The following is a 14,717-nucleotide window of genomic DNA, read 5'->3' as shown; positions in this document are numbered from 1 at the left end:
ATTTTATGAGAGTGTCTCATCCGACACACGTTGATGTGCTTAGAACAAAACTATCAATTGTCAGTCCCAAATAAATTGCGGTTTTAGTGTTGTCTGTGAATTCAGAACAATCCGTTGTAATGGTAGCCTTGGCCGCTCAAAATTGCATTACAGTCGAACACGGATATATCGAACTCCAAGGGGATCGCGAAAGAATTCGATATATCGATAATTCGATATATAAAATACGCCTATCTGAAGATTATCTGACAACTCCGCACATCACTGAGAGTTTTCTGAAGTCGGGGAAAACGGTAGTTTACCGTTTTGACCCTCAAAGCACGGAAAATCCGAACCGCAGCATGATGACCACCGCACTTTATTTATCATTGAAATGTCTTTGAGCTTCGCTTGTTTTGTTTTTTTTCTGCGTCGTAAAGTTCGCCAAATTGTCTTCAAGATTACAAACACGCACAAATGCGAAAATCAATGCTGTGTACTATGCCATAACAGAGGCGAATAACGCTGACGTAATCTCGGCTGCAGTAGGCGGTTGGGGACGTTGTCAGGCACTGAGTGCCGTTATCTTCAGTATCCGAACCGAACACCTCCCCCATCTGGAGGCGTGCAACGAAGTCGCTTTGCACCCGACACGCTCCGGAATAGCCGGGGCGGGTTGTGCTGCATTCGCCTTTACGTCAATGTTGATGCGTGCATCGCCATCAAAACTACTGCGAGGAATTCCGAACGCCTTATCAACCAACATCTTTTCAGCAGCCTGCACCCGACGAATTCCCGCCTTCGTTGCTCCGAAATGGATGCCTTGACAAAGCAAACATACAAAGCCGCATCGGTCCCCCTACACGAGCCACCAAACAGCTCAAACACAGAAAAAGAGTGCCTCTGGTCAATTTCTTTTGCTCCTTTATGTCCTTTCGCCCCAACCACTATCGGCGTTCTAGCTATCATGGAGCTGCCCCTCGTGCTAGCGTGAATACAGCTGTTGAAGGCCATCGAAGCGACATAATGCCGCGGACGCCGCCTCTGTCTCACCAAGCCAGGCAGCTCCTGCGATGAGTCAACATTATCATCAACTCCACCCCATCAGAGGAAGCAAACTTTCAGGGGCACCTTCGGCGCGGAATTCGATATATCGAATTTGCCCATGATCAGGAGTTCGATATACGCGTACAACAGTCCTATACTTTTGCATGGGATTTTCAAGGGGATGTTTGCACTGTTCGATATAGACAATAATTCGATATATCCGTGTTCGATATATGCGTGTTCAACTGTATTATCCTCCCTTCCAACGCGTTCCCCCTGTGGAGAGTACGTCTGCGACAAATTCGAAGCCGGGGACCTCAAAGGATTGAAACATCCGGCTTACCAAAAACGGGGCGCTGGCGAACGAAAACACCACGCCTGCTTCGAAGTACGCTTGGACCCTCAGGCACCCGAGTTCGTCGTTGCGAACCTCTTGGACTCGTTTCTCGAACGCTGTCTCCCAAGCATACAGTTTGAGGACTTTAATCCCGGCCAGTATTTCATTCATGAGCTTTATACGTCGGTCTTTCTCTTGCATCCCCTTCGCCTGCAACGGATAAACTATGCTTTGAATTCTGTATTTTTCGACAAAGGAAAATTGTTGGCGCGAAATATACGGTACGACTATATAAATCGATTCTGGATATTCTTTTGCGTCCGCACAGAGAAATACTCTGCCGCAAAGTGCCCATAGGGTGGGCTCTGAACACAGTAGAACGAACAATCGTACAGCGGAGAAATAAAGCACAGAAAAGAGACGCGTGATTTAAGCGTGCACCATGCGCGTTTCAAATCCTTTATAGTTTCTAGACGACAGTTTTCATTCTAATGTAGAGTAAGAAGAAAAGACATTATCACAGACGCAGACAGCATGGAGGATAACGCGCGCAGCACCTAGCGGGATAAGTTCCTGTGGAGCGAAACACGCATTGTTTCTATGGGGAGTTTATGGGGGTTATGGGGGTTATGGGGTTATGGGGGTCGTCGTAAGTCCGGGGGACGTACCAGCGGGGTTCCACTGTACTAGCTGAGTTTGTTCCTGCCATATTTAAAAGGGCCCTGAAGGGGAAACACAAGTTCGGTTCATTAAGCGACTGCTTGGTTCCAATGACAATAGTAACAATTTTATCGCAAGCCTCGAAGACTTAGTGTAGATAGAACCTCATTAAAACGAAGCAGTATCGTGACAGCAAATGAGTTCGTTACAAGCGATATTCGTTGTAACAGTATAGGTAAAAACCGGCTATAACAAATCGACCATCTGGCTCACGCAAAAATACTGATTAAAAAACATTTCTTAAGGCTTCGAACCCACTATAAACAAGGTAACCCTTACCTTTCTCCTTGTTGCATTTCAAGCTCTATGAACCTGAACATGAGTACGGGAAATTACAAGAGAACAAAGTTCACCTGGCAAAACCGGCCTGAATCCTTATTTATTTGATGAAGGATGTGATCTTCGTCTGGTGGCTACTCACAAGACTGAGCAAAGTCAATTTTCCACAGTGTCCACGAACAAAAGGGCCTTTATACTTCTGCCGTTTCGAACTACGGGGGTTTCTTCCAAGTAGCTTCTTAGCCTCCTGGTCAAATATTTCTTCGTTATATCCGATATCACGCCCGGCGCTCCCGGTTTCGGTTTTGTTATAAAAGGGTAAATATCATTGAAATAAAGCGTGGCAAAGAAAAGTTTGCAATTTATTTATTTATTTATTTATTTATTTATTTATTTATTTATTTATTTATTTATTTATTTATTGAAGTACCCTAAGGGCCCGAGTGGGCATTACATAGGGGGGGGGATGAGTTGAAAGCCGACAAAACGTACAATATTGTAAAAAGAAAACAATCAACACAACAAAAGTGACATTAGAATATCATAAAGGTAGAAAAACTACACAATTGCACAATACAGCGTGAAACATATTATCCCAAAAAACAAAAACTGTAAAAGTGACAGAAAATCAGGTATTCGAAAAGCAGGAACACACATTTACAGCCTAGAAAAAAAGAGAATGAAGAGAAGTTACAGGGTATTTTGAATCGCTAAAAAAGCGAAGAGTGCGGTTTGAAAAGAAGAGTCGTCTGTTTGGTCCACTAGGCTACTAGGTAAAGAATTGCATTCATTAACTGCCAGTACAAGGGGTGAGTTCTGATATTTGTTAGTTCGGGCAAAAATTGGGCTAACTTTGTGAGCGTGGTCGCGGTGTGTGCGGACGTATAGGGTGCCGGAAGGATAAATTTGCGAGCGAATGGTGTTTGATGATGGTACAGGATGTGAAAAAAATTTAATCTTGAAAACTGCCTGCGTTGGGTGAGAGGGGGGAGTTTAGGTTCGTCCTTCAAGGCAGATACACTCTGGTATCTTGAGTACGATGACAGAATGAAGCGCGCGCGCTTGTTCTGTATGGATTCAAGCATGTTAGTCAGACACATTTGATGTGGATTCCAGATGATTTGCGCGTATTATAGAGAAGAGCGGATAAGAGTATTACACGCCTGAAGCCGTGTCTCTGAATTAGCTAAATAAAGGCGACGCTTGAGCAGGCCGAGCTTTTTACTCGCCTTTGATGTGATTATTTCTATATGGGGGCCAAGTTTAAATCGGAGGTGAATGTAACTCCAAGATATTTGAAGGATGAAACTGAATCAATTTTTGCATTATCTATTAAGTAATTATAACTTTCTGATCTTGTCATAGAAGAAAATTGCAAATGCTTAGTTTTTTCTACGTTTATTTTCATTAGCCATTTTTTGCACCATTCAGCTAGAGTAAATAAATCATGCTGGAGTGTAGAAACGTCATTGGAAGTTACTTTTTCTCTATAAATTACACAGTCGTCGGCAAAGAGACGAATTGACGAGGAAATGTTACATGCGAGGTCGTTTATATAAATTAGAAGTAGTAAAGGGCCTAGTACGGACCTTTGGGGGACTCCTGATGAGACACCCACAGGGTTAGAAACGTGGTCATTTAATCTTACGATTAGCAAAGGTTTGCTAAAAAACTGCGAATCCAGTGGGTTGTTTTGTCATCCAGATTAAGGCTACAAATTTTAAGCATTAGACGCTGATGTGGAACCCGATCGAAAGCCTTAAACAAATCCACAAAAATGGCATCGGTACAAAGCAACCTGTGCTGCGAAACGTGGAGATCAGTGACCAGCTCAAAAAGTTGTGTCTGGCATGAGAAATGTTTCCTAAATCCGTGTTGATTGCTAATGAAGAAGTCGTTCTGGTTAAGGTGGGTTACAACATGCGTGAAAAGAATATGTTCCAGCAACTTGCAGCTGATTGAAGTAAGTGAAATAGGCCTATAGTTGGGGGGATCAGTCCGGTCGCCAGATTTGAAAAATGGTAGGTTATGGGCAAAGTTCCAATCGTCCGGCAAGCAACCTGAATCTAGGGATTGCTGAAATAACAACGAAAGCGGGTAAGCTGAGTAAGGAGAAGTTATTTCCGAGAGCTTCGCTGTTATATCGTCAGGCCCGGGGCTAGACTTGGAAGCTGGGTGGTCGACAGCGCATGCCACGCCATGGGCGTAAAACTAGAAACTATGCTTGGTTTCGACGGACCCGAAGAGTCACTTAAAGGCAGCTCGGGAGTAAAAACTTGGGAAAAGGCTCTGTTAAATTCTTCGGCACATTCCTGCAAGGATAACATATCCCCGGTTGCATTGGTTAGGACGGGTACCATGTTTTTGTGCTTCAGGTTTATAATACTCCAGAATTTGCTTGCGTCGCTTTTCATAATACTTTGAAGCGTAACATCAAAATACCTATGTTTTGTCACATGTATTGCTTGTTCAGTTAAAGTAGAAATCTGTAATTCTACCAGTCATCAGGATCATTGGTTCGAGTTGACTTTCTGTAGGTCATTTTTTTTTCCTGTTTAAAAGCCGTTTGACATCACGGGTAAACCATGGGTCGTTCGTCCTAGAGCTTATTACCGTTTTTGGAACACAACATGCTTGTATTTCTTTTAGCTTGTCTCGAAATATACACCAGTTTTCATTCATTGTACGATCCTGCAATCCAGTTTCAAGATTAACAGTTAAAGTTTCCAGCATATGGTTCATTTTTTTGTAAGTCCGCGCGTGCGTAGTTGGAGATTTGTTTTTCTGTTTTATTTTTGATAGCGCGTGCCACTTATAGCGTACAATGTATGATCACTTATTTCGTCAATGACGTGTGTGTTAGTAATTTCGGGTTGATTTGTTAGAATAAGGTCAAGCAAGCGATCGCTCCACGTTGGTTCGCGTACTATTTGCGTTTGGTTCGCGTACTATTTGCGTAAGTTTGTGGTAATCAATACATTGAATAAAGCTAAGGCATTCGAGGCGATTATTTTGCGCAGTGACGGAGTTAGTTGGCCAGTCGATACCCGGGTAGTTGAAATCACCACCTATGACCAACAAGCTACTTGGAAATTCGTGCAATACGGTGCCTATTGTATCGTTTAAACTGTCGACGAAATCTGCGCGACCATCGGGGGGACGGTAACAGGCGCCTAAGACACAGGGTGTAGGGCCAATGTGAACACTGACCCAGATGATTTCTTGTGGCGAATCGCGACTATTTGTGATGGGTGATACTCTTCTTTATTTGCGATCATTACGTCGCCTCCGCGAGAGCCGCACCTGTTCTTGCGCAAAATTTCAAAGTTTGAAGAAGGGTAAAATGTTTATTTCATATTTCATCGGAAATCTATGTTTCTGTGCCGATAATGATATCGGCTGAACATGTGTGCGTAATAGGTTTAAGGGCATCAAGCTTTGGAAATATACTGCGGAAGTTTGCTAGGAGTAAAGAAACTGGGGCTATTGTTTGGAAGCTGCGTGAGTGGCTTAGCAGTTTGTCACATAGAGGAGGGGTGATTTTTTTGCAGAAACTTGAACGACTTGGTTTGTGGATGAATCATGGCTGTAAATGCCATGTTCCGTGTGAAGCTTGTTAAAGCGCACATAGTATTTTTCTCCGTAAGTTCTATTCTCCTTTCCAAATTCACGCAGATTCATTATAGCGAACTGAACCTTCTGGGAAAAATCTTCCTCGAGCCTTACTTTGGGTAATTCGAGGTTTAATAGTATAGGTCCCAGACTCAGAGCCTCTGTTTTTTTTATTTAAAGATCAGAAATTTTACAATTAGTGGCCTATGAAAGTTAGGTCGACTACGACCTACCTGCTATAGCCGATAATTCCTTATATCAGTGTTCGTTATAACGAGGTCCAACTGTGCTAGGGAAAACAGGTGCAGCAGTGCCGACTTGCCGACAACTTTTTGGTGACTTTTCTATGAAGTCACAGAATCTCGTTCACGCGATGTGCGGCCCCCCCAAAGAAACATGGCTGGGCGACTGTAGTGGGGATTGTAGTCCCAATAGACCGCATCACTTGATTGCAAACGTGTGGTTAACAGGCTAAAACAAAGTTGTAGCGCAGGCCCATATTGCGTCTGTACTGCCCGTAACCCGTCACTGCAGCAATCAATATTGCTCGGGTTTTATTGGTTAACCCTTTTGTGCCCAATGTTTCTCAGGAGCAACAACTCAAACAATATTTCTTTTCTCTCGCGCTTTGTTTTTTTTTTCGACATTTGACACCATTTGCTCACAGGCAAAGGTCCTCGGACCTTCAGAAATAAAAAATGAGTGGCCGACACGTTTTTCGTGGGCTAAAAAAGGGTCCTATTTACGCGTGTAAACTCCCATCGAGCCAGAAGGCTAAATGGTCTTGTGACAGGTAAGCGAGATTGAGCAATCTTGTTGTTTTTACAAATCATAGCAATACAAACTGCGTTATTTCCTTCCCTTGAACCATAACTCAAACTGATCAAGGCAGCTTTCTTGTTCAACTGATAGATGGGCAGCAAGTGCCCATTGTTTCCCAGTGACCAGTAAGTCACTGTGTCCGCCCTAATGAACCAAATTCTTCTCTTACTTCCTATTTGTGATCTCGGAAATCCTTTTGGGTCATAAAAATGTTTTCACAATCTCAAGCAAGAAATTAAAGTGTTGGGCAGAAAAGGGTTTTAAAAAACGCTTTCATGGGTGGGATGTAGCTGAGTGATTCACCAAACGCTAGTTCTTTCAAAGTGAGGAAACTTGTATTTTGTCTTGGTGCCTCATGAGTGACAAGAAACAAAGCATAGCTAGGACTGCCGCTTTCTGAAATGAAATACGCGTGTGAAGGAGCCAGATACCTGATACTTGCGTAGGTAACCCGTTATGACGGCGTTCACTGGGAACAGAGCAACTACCAACGCTAGCCCACCCAAAGTGGCCACGCCGAGCAGTTGCCAAAGGAGGTAGGTGGCCACGGCCACCTGAAGGGGCGTAGACCACAATCCATTGAAGACCTGCGACAGTGGTGAAGCAGCTTTGTGCCTGCTTTATCATAATAAACCATAACAATACACCGACACTTCACCCCGGTTTTCAGGCTCCTCCAACATTAAAAATTAACAGGAGAACTCCTCCTCCCTCAGAGCTTTGACAAGTTCAAAGCCAATTAAAGTATTTCATACATAACACGGATAGAGCCCCAAAGAGTAGTTTCCGAGAAAATACAATCACAAGATTTCAAAAACAAACAAATAAAATAGTGAAGGGTAGCCGGCTTACAGGGCATGAATGCCTGCAAATGCTCTTACTTGTTGCACTAGCATACAGGTCCCAATAAACTTACCTGGGTGAATTCCATAATGCGCTGCGTGTCAACTGCCATCAGATTTACGATCTCGCCAGTCGTGAAAGATCCCTTAGAGGCACTCGACAGGGTCAGCGCCTGAAACATTAAATACGAGAAAACGACATTTGTTTTTCGCTCCCATTGTCGTTTGCACTGACGGCAATGTATTGCGATAATTTCAAAGGACTGCTTTCTCACTCCAAGAAAACAATATTCTAACAAATAAAAATGCGAACCACTTTTCAGTGAAAATTTGTAGCATAATGGTCTAAACCGTAAGCCATGAAGCGTTGGCGTTCTTATGCATAAAGTGGGCACAAGGCGAAGTAAGTCCCTTTACGCTACCTCCAGCGAACATAGCAGCTTGTAAATAACTTTTGTTCATTATATGATCACCAGTGGGTAACCGGCCGTTTTCACGAATACAAATGTAGGCAAAGTCGCCACCTCATTAATAGCTTCCGTACGGGGGAATATAATCGAGCAGGGTGGATTCGAGAAGCCCTTCTTTCTGTTGAGGTGCTCTGCTCTCGTTCAGGACCGAAGCGCTGTCCATCGTGAAAAGAATAAACTCAAGGACATTCTCGGAAGAAACGCGTACGTGAGGCCCACTGAAGACCTGTTTGTGTGACGGAATTCGTGTGTAACTCCCCATCAGTCTCAAAGGTGTGCTTAGTTTTGCCAAGACACCTTTTTGCCCCCCGCACTAGCTGTTGGCTGCTTAGATGCAATTTCCTGTTATATACACGAAGGCTGCCACCACTGCCCCAACATATATCGGCCTCTTTTTAGAAGAAGATAAATAGATTTTTGTTGATTTCTTATTAGAGTACATGGATGCAATGTAGTTATTACAGAAAGGGAACCCAGAGTAATATACTCTAGTGGGATCGCGAGTGTGCGACAAGGCGACGCATGATAACCCTTCGTTGTAATTGCCATGGGAACGATCTTTGAGGAAAGCTAGAGGAATAAATCTACGTCTTAATAAATGTTTTTCGAGCATTAATTTTTGTTGCTTTGCACCACTATACTTTCACCGCCCGGAACCTCAACCAGACCAAGCTCTACTGGACACGTCTTTACTCGCACAAATGGCGACGTATTCTCTAAAGAGTGGCCTAGCAAGACTGGTAATAAGAGCGCCATCAGTGACTGCCGTGCCGGAACTATTTAGCAATGGACACAATTAAGGCTCCGGCCTACGACTACCTCAACTATTGGACTTCATCGAGACATCAATGTGGGCAAGTGCTGAACTGGTTGGCTTTCATTTTCCACCTTTGTTCCCTTACCACGATCGGACCTCTGGTCTTCCTGTCTTAATGAATGTTTTTCAATCAATCAATTTCACAGCAAACTTGGATGGTACCGCCTCATTCTTATTTTGGTGACAAACGCTTCACGCTAACGGAACAAGGCTGTATGCAAGAGCGAGCACTGTGCCCAGACAGTTTTTTATGCGGGAGCGGAGTGGTACAGGAAACGAGGAACCTGTTGTAGGCTTCTTGTGTCAAAACTTCAGGGATGTGCTTAGGAAACAACTTAAACATCAAGAAAAATTATAAAACACAACGTTGAAGGCAGGATCTGACTTTACTGATTAGCATTAGGGAAATCGAGTCTAAGCCTCACCAGTATTAAAAGAAAAATTCTTCGGATTGGTCGGTCTGCAAAAAACTTCTCATAGTTACTTTTCAATCACATTTTTTTTTCTGACACAGTTGTCACGTAGTCATGAAAAGTTCGGTATAGGGATACATTGTAGACCAATCCCTTTATATGTGTACAAGGTTGAGGGACATGTGACGGTACCTTCCAAAATTTTTGGTTTGTTACTGAGCAGCACAGCTGTTTTTTTTTTCTTTTGGCGACCCAATCAACCGCTGTTTCAATGAGTGAATGCGCTGAAAGATGTGCGCAAATGTCAGCGTGATGAAAAGCCTTGTGAAACTACATCGTTTGATTTTGCAGCAATAGAAATTCCGGATACGTACAGATGGCGCTAAATAGCCGTGAATCCATGCCAGTGAACCGTACTAGTCGTCAATGATCCACACAATTTGGGAGGTATACTACACATTTTGGGATCAGTTACCGCTGGAGAATATTTAAATTTCTTCTAAAAATGGCAGCTCGTTTAATTGAACCTTAATCCTCTCGTATTCTGATATCGTAATATAATTTTTGTCTAAATTCTGTTTTTTTACCCATGCAGTTATGTTGAAAAAAAAGCTTGCTTACTTTTCTATAGATGGCATTAATCAGGGCTGAACGCATGCGCATGGGCACAAGCTGTATTCGATATTCGTACTGGCCGTTGAAGAGGGACTCCGACATCGATGCAAAGAACATGGCTGTGGCGTACAAGACCCCGTGCCAGGAAGGTTCATCCGATTTCATGAATGTTATCAGCAAGCTAGACAAAACAGAAGGAAGCAAACTGAATGAGACGTAACATCCGTGCACAACTTTATTTGGGCCTTGTCAAATCTTTACACTACCGTGTCACTTCTTTTCATCGGTTTTCCTAAGCACAAAGCACTGCTCGCTTGGGAAGTGGAGAAAACGTATTTGTTCCTTATTTCAATCGACCTGCAAGGCGCATGCGCGTTTTCTCGGGAGCAACGTTTCGTCACTGAATGACACCACTGCTTCTCGACGCCATGATTTCTCTTCCAAACAAGAGCTTCGAAATTTTCCTCTCAGCAAAGTCGCAGTGTAATTAAAGTGTCATATTGAAGTCAGGTGTTGGCCGTAAGCCAATCTGCTTGGGGAAACACATGAAAAGTTAAAAAGTGACACCGGCCGCGTTCGAAAAAACATGTTTGGGCTCCTGTATAGGAGCCGAAACGTGTTTTTTCGGTTGTGAACAAGGCGCTCCCATACAGGAGCCAAAACGTCTTTTTTCGAAAATTGTGAACCAGGCTCCCGTACGAGACAAAACATCTTTTTTGTTCGACGATTGTGAACGAGGTTCCTGTACGGGAGCCGAAACGTCTTTTTTTCGAAGATTGGGAACAAGGCTCCCGTACTGGAGCCGGCACATCTTTTGTTTCGCTATTGTGAACGAGGCTCCCTTACAGGAGTCGAAACGTCTTTTTTTTCTATTGTGAACGAGGGTTTCGTACGGGATCCGAAGTCCTTTTTTCGTTTAATAAACACTCGTGGTTGCTGTCATTTTTTAATTTGTGTTAAAGTGTCATATTATATTGCGCTACACAGGCAAACGTTTCGGCCTGTTAGTCGCGTGGTTCCTGAAATCCATCAGGGGCCACAGTCGAAGTATTCTTTTCATATTCGCGCAGACAAGAAACCTGTGTGTAATACTGGCAAATTTGATTGCTTGTTAGCTTCTTGAATTTCCGCCTTGCTCAGCTGGTAGGGATGCGAATTGGCTGACCTGAGTGATCGCACTATAATTTAAGGCGTGCGCAATAGTTTCACCACCACAATCAAACTCACTCACAGTGAATCGGAAATCATTTCTGTGATAAATAATTTGGGATGGTTTCAATAGTGCAATTTAATAGGGAGTTGACCTCTCTCCCACAACATCTTAGTGTGGCTGCAACTATCTCCTCAATATTTTATTGGGGTGCAGATTTTTTTCCCAACACATTTGACTTACCAAAGGCATTGGTTTTGTTAAATATCTAGTAAACACACGGATACATCCATATTTAGGTTCCTTTCAGAATTACAATCAGAAACGTGTTATGTTCCCCTCAGAGAAAAAACGGACGTCAGTCAAAAAGCTGCTCATTGAGCAGCTTGACGAGGCCTGAGGCCTTGCACGCCAGGTGGCTGCAGCTTATGAGAACGTATTATTCAATCGCGCAAAATATAAGAAGGGCGATAGAGCAGAAAAAAGAAAAAAAATGATTGTTTACAAAAAATAATGGGATCAACGAAAGAAAGTACGAAGATTACATACGCAGAAACATAGACATAGCAATATTTTACATTTACATTATATAAACAAATTTGCGCGAGCAAAAATTTGTACAGCAACTGTGACCATGCAAACACCGACATAAACGCGTATACACACGTATGGCATGTGCGCACAGCTCCAGTGCACGCATGCATGCCTGCACAAAAATGACAGTTTATCAAAAGATTATTTCGCAAAGAAAATTATAAAATATTTGGTACGCATTACATCGAAATAAAAAAACCGAGCGAGAAGACCCACACGTTCACACAAAGTTGTCAACAACGCAAAAAAACATAGGCACACGTTTGTACGGAACTAAAATGCTAACCCGACATATTTTTTTAACTAACAAACGTAAAACAGTGTATCATGCCGAATGTAAATCACTATATCTTCTACCCTTAAAAAATTCTGCTAAAAAGTGTTCAATCAAATCAAGTTTGTTTATTTTGGGATTATCAAAAAAACTTATATTAGTTTTGATGTTGTAAGGTATTCCATATTTTAACATTTTGTTCTCTGCAGTTTGTGCGAGTTCTTGAGAGAAGACGCTTTTCTGCGTGTCTAGTATTAGCGGTCGGTATGCCTTATTTCAACGCTGACATTTTAAAGAAAAGTAGTGCGGAGTGATCTTTTAGCTGTGAATAATAAAAGAATAATGTGCTGTAGCATCATGCGCACGGGTAGAAGCGGGAAATCTCACGCCACTTATTGGATTCATCATAGAACAAACTTAATAGCGCGCACAAATACATAACACCCCAGTTTGTACTGCACTGGAGATGCAACGTCCTCAAAAGGGCTCTTTGAGAGGCGCAGTGACGTTTTCTGCAGCTCACATGAATTGCTTACGGTAAAATTATTTGTGGTTACGACGGTTCACTACAAATAAAAACGAGCCGCAAAGGCGCTTCCTCGAGGGCAGTAAATGAGACTGTAAAACTAGGAAGAGCACAGATGAATACTTTGCGTGGAAGAAAGCAAAAATTAACATTTTTTTCTTCTTTGCATCTGTTTTCGCTCTGAACGCTCGCGTTTCAGTTATACCCGTAGCGGTGGCTGGTTGACTGCATCGCTGAGCACTCGGACAATCAATAAGGACAATCAATATTTTCGTGATAAAGGCCCATCTACTTTTCTTATCTCCTGTGGACGCTTAAACAAGCGGTGGCAACCAATTACGACGCTTCTCGTAGGCCAGGTCACGTGCAATGAACCGATGGCTGTTACAAGCAGTTTACCGTCTTCACACGCTATTATTAAACTTGGCAATAGGGGCAGATTGCATGCCCTTTACGCGTGCGTCGTAGAATGGATAAATGACTCATTTAGATCATCACGAACGGCTCCACTGAGCAAGACGGGAAGTGGTACCTTCACTGAAGCCCTATGGAACTTGCGATAAAGCCCCTTTCCCCACTCACGTGCGTCAGAACGTCGGCGCTTTCTGGCATGCAACGACTACTCGAACGCATGCCAGTGGTGTCCTACATGCAATAGCATCTCATCCATCATTCAAAAAAATTGTTAAAGCGATTGCAATTTAAGAAAGTCACCAAGTAGCACGATACAACAAAAATGGCAGGCAAATCTTGCGCGCTTGGTGAAGCGAACTGCAAACGCGAGCTGAACTAATGCGCGCTGTCAATGACTGCAAAAACAATTTCCTTTTAATAGTACTGAAGTAACACCCGGCTGTACTGTGATAGTCATCGGGCGCAAGTTTTTTCAAGAAAACTGCAGTGCTCTTCGCCATGCCATTTCGGTTGTGAAGTTCTTAGTCTGTAACGCCGTCAAAAGTGCGTCGTTGCTACTATACCCGCATGTATACTTCGAAGATGTATGTGTACTGCTATTTCTGTATTACACCCTCAGAATGCCGAAAGTCGGCTTCTTCGTCACCGGGCTCTGTGGGGCGGCATTACGGCTTCGTAGTTTAGTGGTTCCTATCACAAATGCCACTGTAACAACTGCACTAGCGGCACGTCATTGCGAGCAGAGCAACCCGACCAGAAAAATATGACGTCCGCGCAAGCTCCCAGACAGCGAACGCAGCTTTTTCTTGAAATTGAGAATTTCCGCGTAAGTAGTAGAAAATAACGTTCGTTTTGTTGCTTCTGTTGATGAGAACCAGAGAACAGAACCACCCCTCCCGACCTTATCTACTGCAGTCTTGTTCTTGATTCATTCTAGCTGAAAAAATTTTCGTGTCAATTTGTGCTTCACTTACTCTAGCAAAATGGGGTTAAGGAAAGTCAGCAGGCTTGCAACAAGCTTCTGGAATGCGCATACGAGGAGATCATATCGGAATGTCCGGTAGAGCGGCTTTAGAAAGTCGCGTTGTGATGTGGTAGCTGGAGCGCTTTTCACGACGACGCCTCCTTTCGCAGTCTCCCTGCACAAAGGAAATCACTTTGCAGTACAAGACCCAATTTTTAGTTTTTCATGTGGACAGGTATATATTTGTGTTACGAATTTGCGATGCAAAACATCGATATCATACACTATAGAAAACTACACTCGATAAAGTGGTTCCCCCACTCGACTGTATCTTGCCTGATAATAAAGCATGATTTTCTTGCTCTTAGGTTAAGCCCCCGAAAATAAAATGTCACCTCAGTTTTATTCATAAAAACAGTGCTTTACGACATTTTAAATGTTATGCGAGCTAGCTGAATACACATAAAAATTGAACACATTGCTAAATGTAGCCATAACCTTATTTGATAAGAGTGCGGATACGACAAGCAGGTTATAGACGGCTGCTACACCAGCAAAAAATACCATGACAACTGGGAGCTTCGACCATACTACAAGCTTTCAAACATGGTTTGTTAGTTTTGTGGACCCAATACTTTTCAATCGACCAAGGTGAGCTCTACTATTTTTAACAATCGAGCAAGCTCCATTCAAGCTGCGTAAAGCCTGCAGCAAGGCGTGGCAGTGTTTTATGCAGAAATGCATTGTAGTCGGGGGTTGTCGTGCGTCCCTTGGCCGGCGTCCGCAGCGCGTCTGATGATGATTGTGGCATGATGCCCCTGGGGATTGGCCAACCAAACAAT

General features: G+C 43.1%; 1 protein-coding gene across 1 annotated transcript in view; it reads right to left on the bottom strand.

Annotated features, from left to right (window-relative positions):
* Window positions 1-14,098, bottom strand: part of LOC144142776 (multidrug resistance-associated protein 1-like) — a 55,881-nt gene extending 41,783 nt beyond the window's left edge. The window contains exons 1-4 of the mRNA XM_077674493.1: window positions 13,886-14,098; window positions 9,960-10,134; window positions 7,713-7,811; window positions 7,228-7,383 (exon numbers count right to left, since the gene is read on the bottom strand). Of these exons, the coding sequence (XP_077530619.1) occupies window positions 7,228-7,383; window positions 7,713-7,811; window positions 9,960-10,118 (414 nt within the window). The 5' untranslated portion in view covers window positions 10,119-10,134; window positions 13,886-14,098. The remainder of the gene's footprint in view (window positions 1-7,227; window positions 7,384-7,712; window positions 7,812-9,959; window positions 10,135-13,885) is intronic.
* Between the last annotated feature and the right edge of the window lie 619 nt (window positions 14,099-14,717).

The sequence above is a fragment of the Haemaphysalis longicornis genome, unplaced genomic scaffold, assembly GCF_048455015.1.
Source record: "Haemaphysalis longicornis isolate Haplotype H1 unplaced genomic scaffold, Haemaphysalis longicornis Haplotype H1 scaffold_6, whole genome shotgun sequence".
In the NCBI taxonomy this organism is placed as follows: Eukaryota; Metazoa; Arthropoda; class Arachnida; order Ixodida; family Ixodidae; genus Haemaphysalis; species Haemaphysalis longicornis.
Note: the sequence above shows the minus strand (reverse complement) of the source record. Positions and strands in the feature narration are given on the sequence as shown.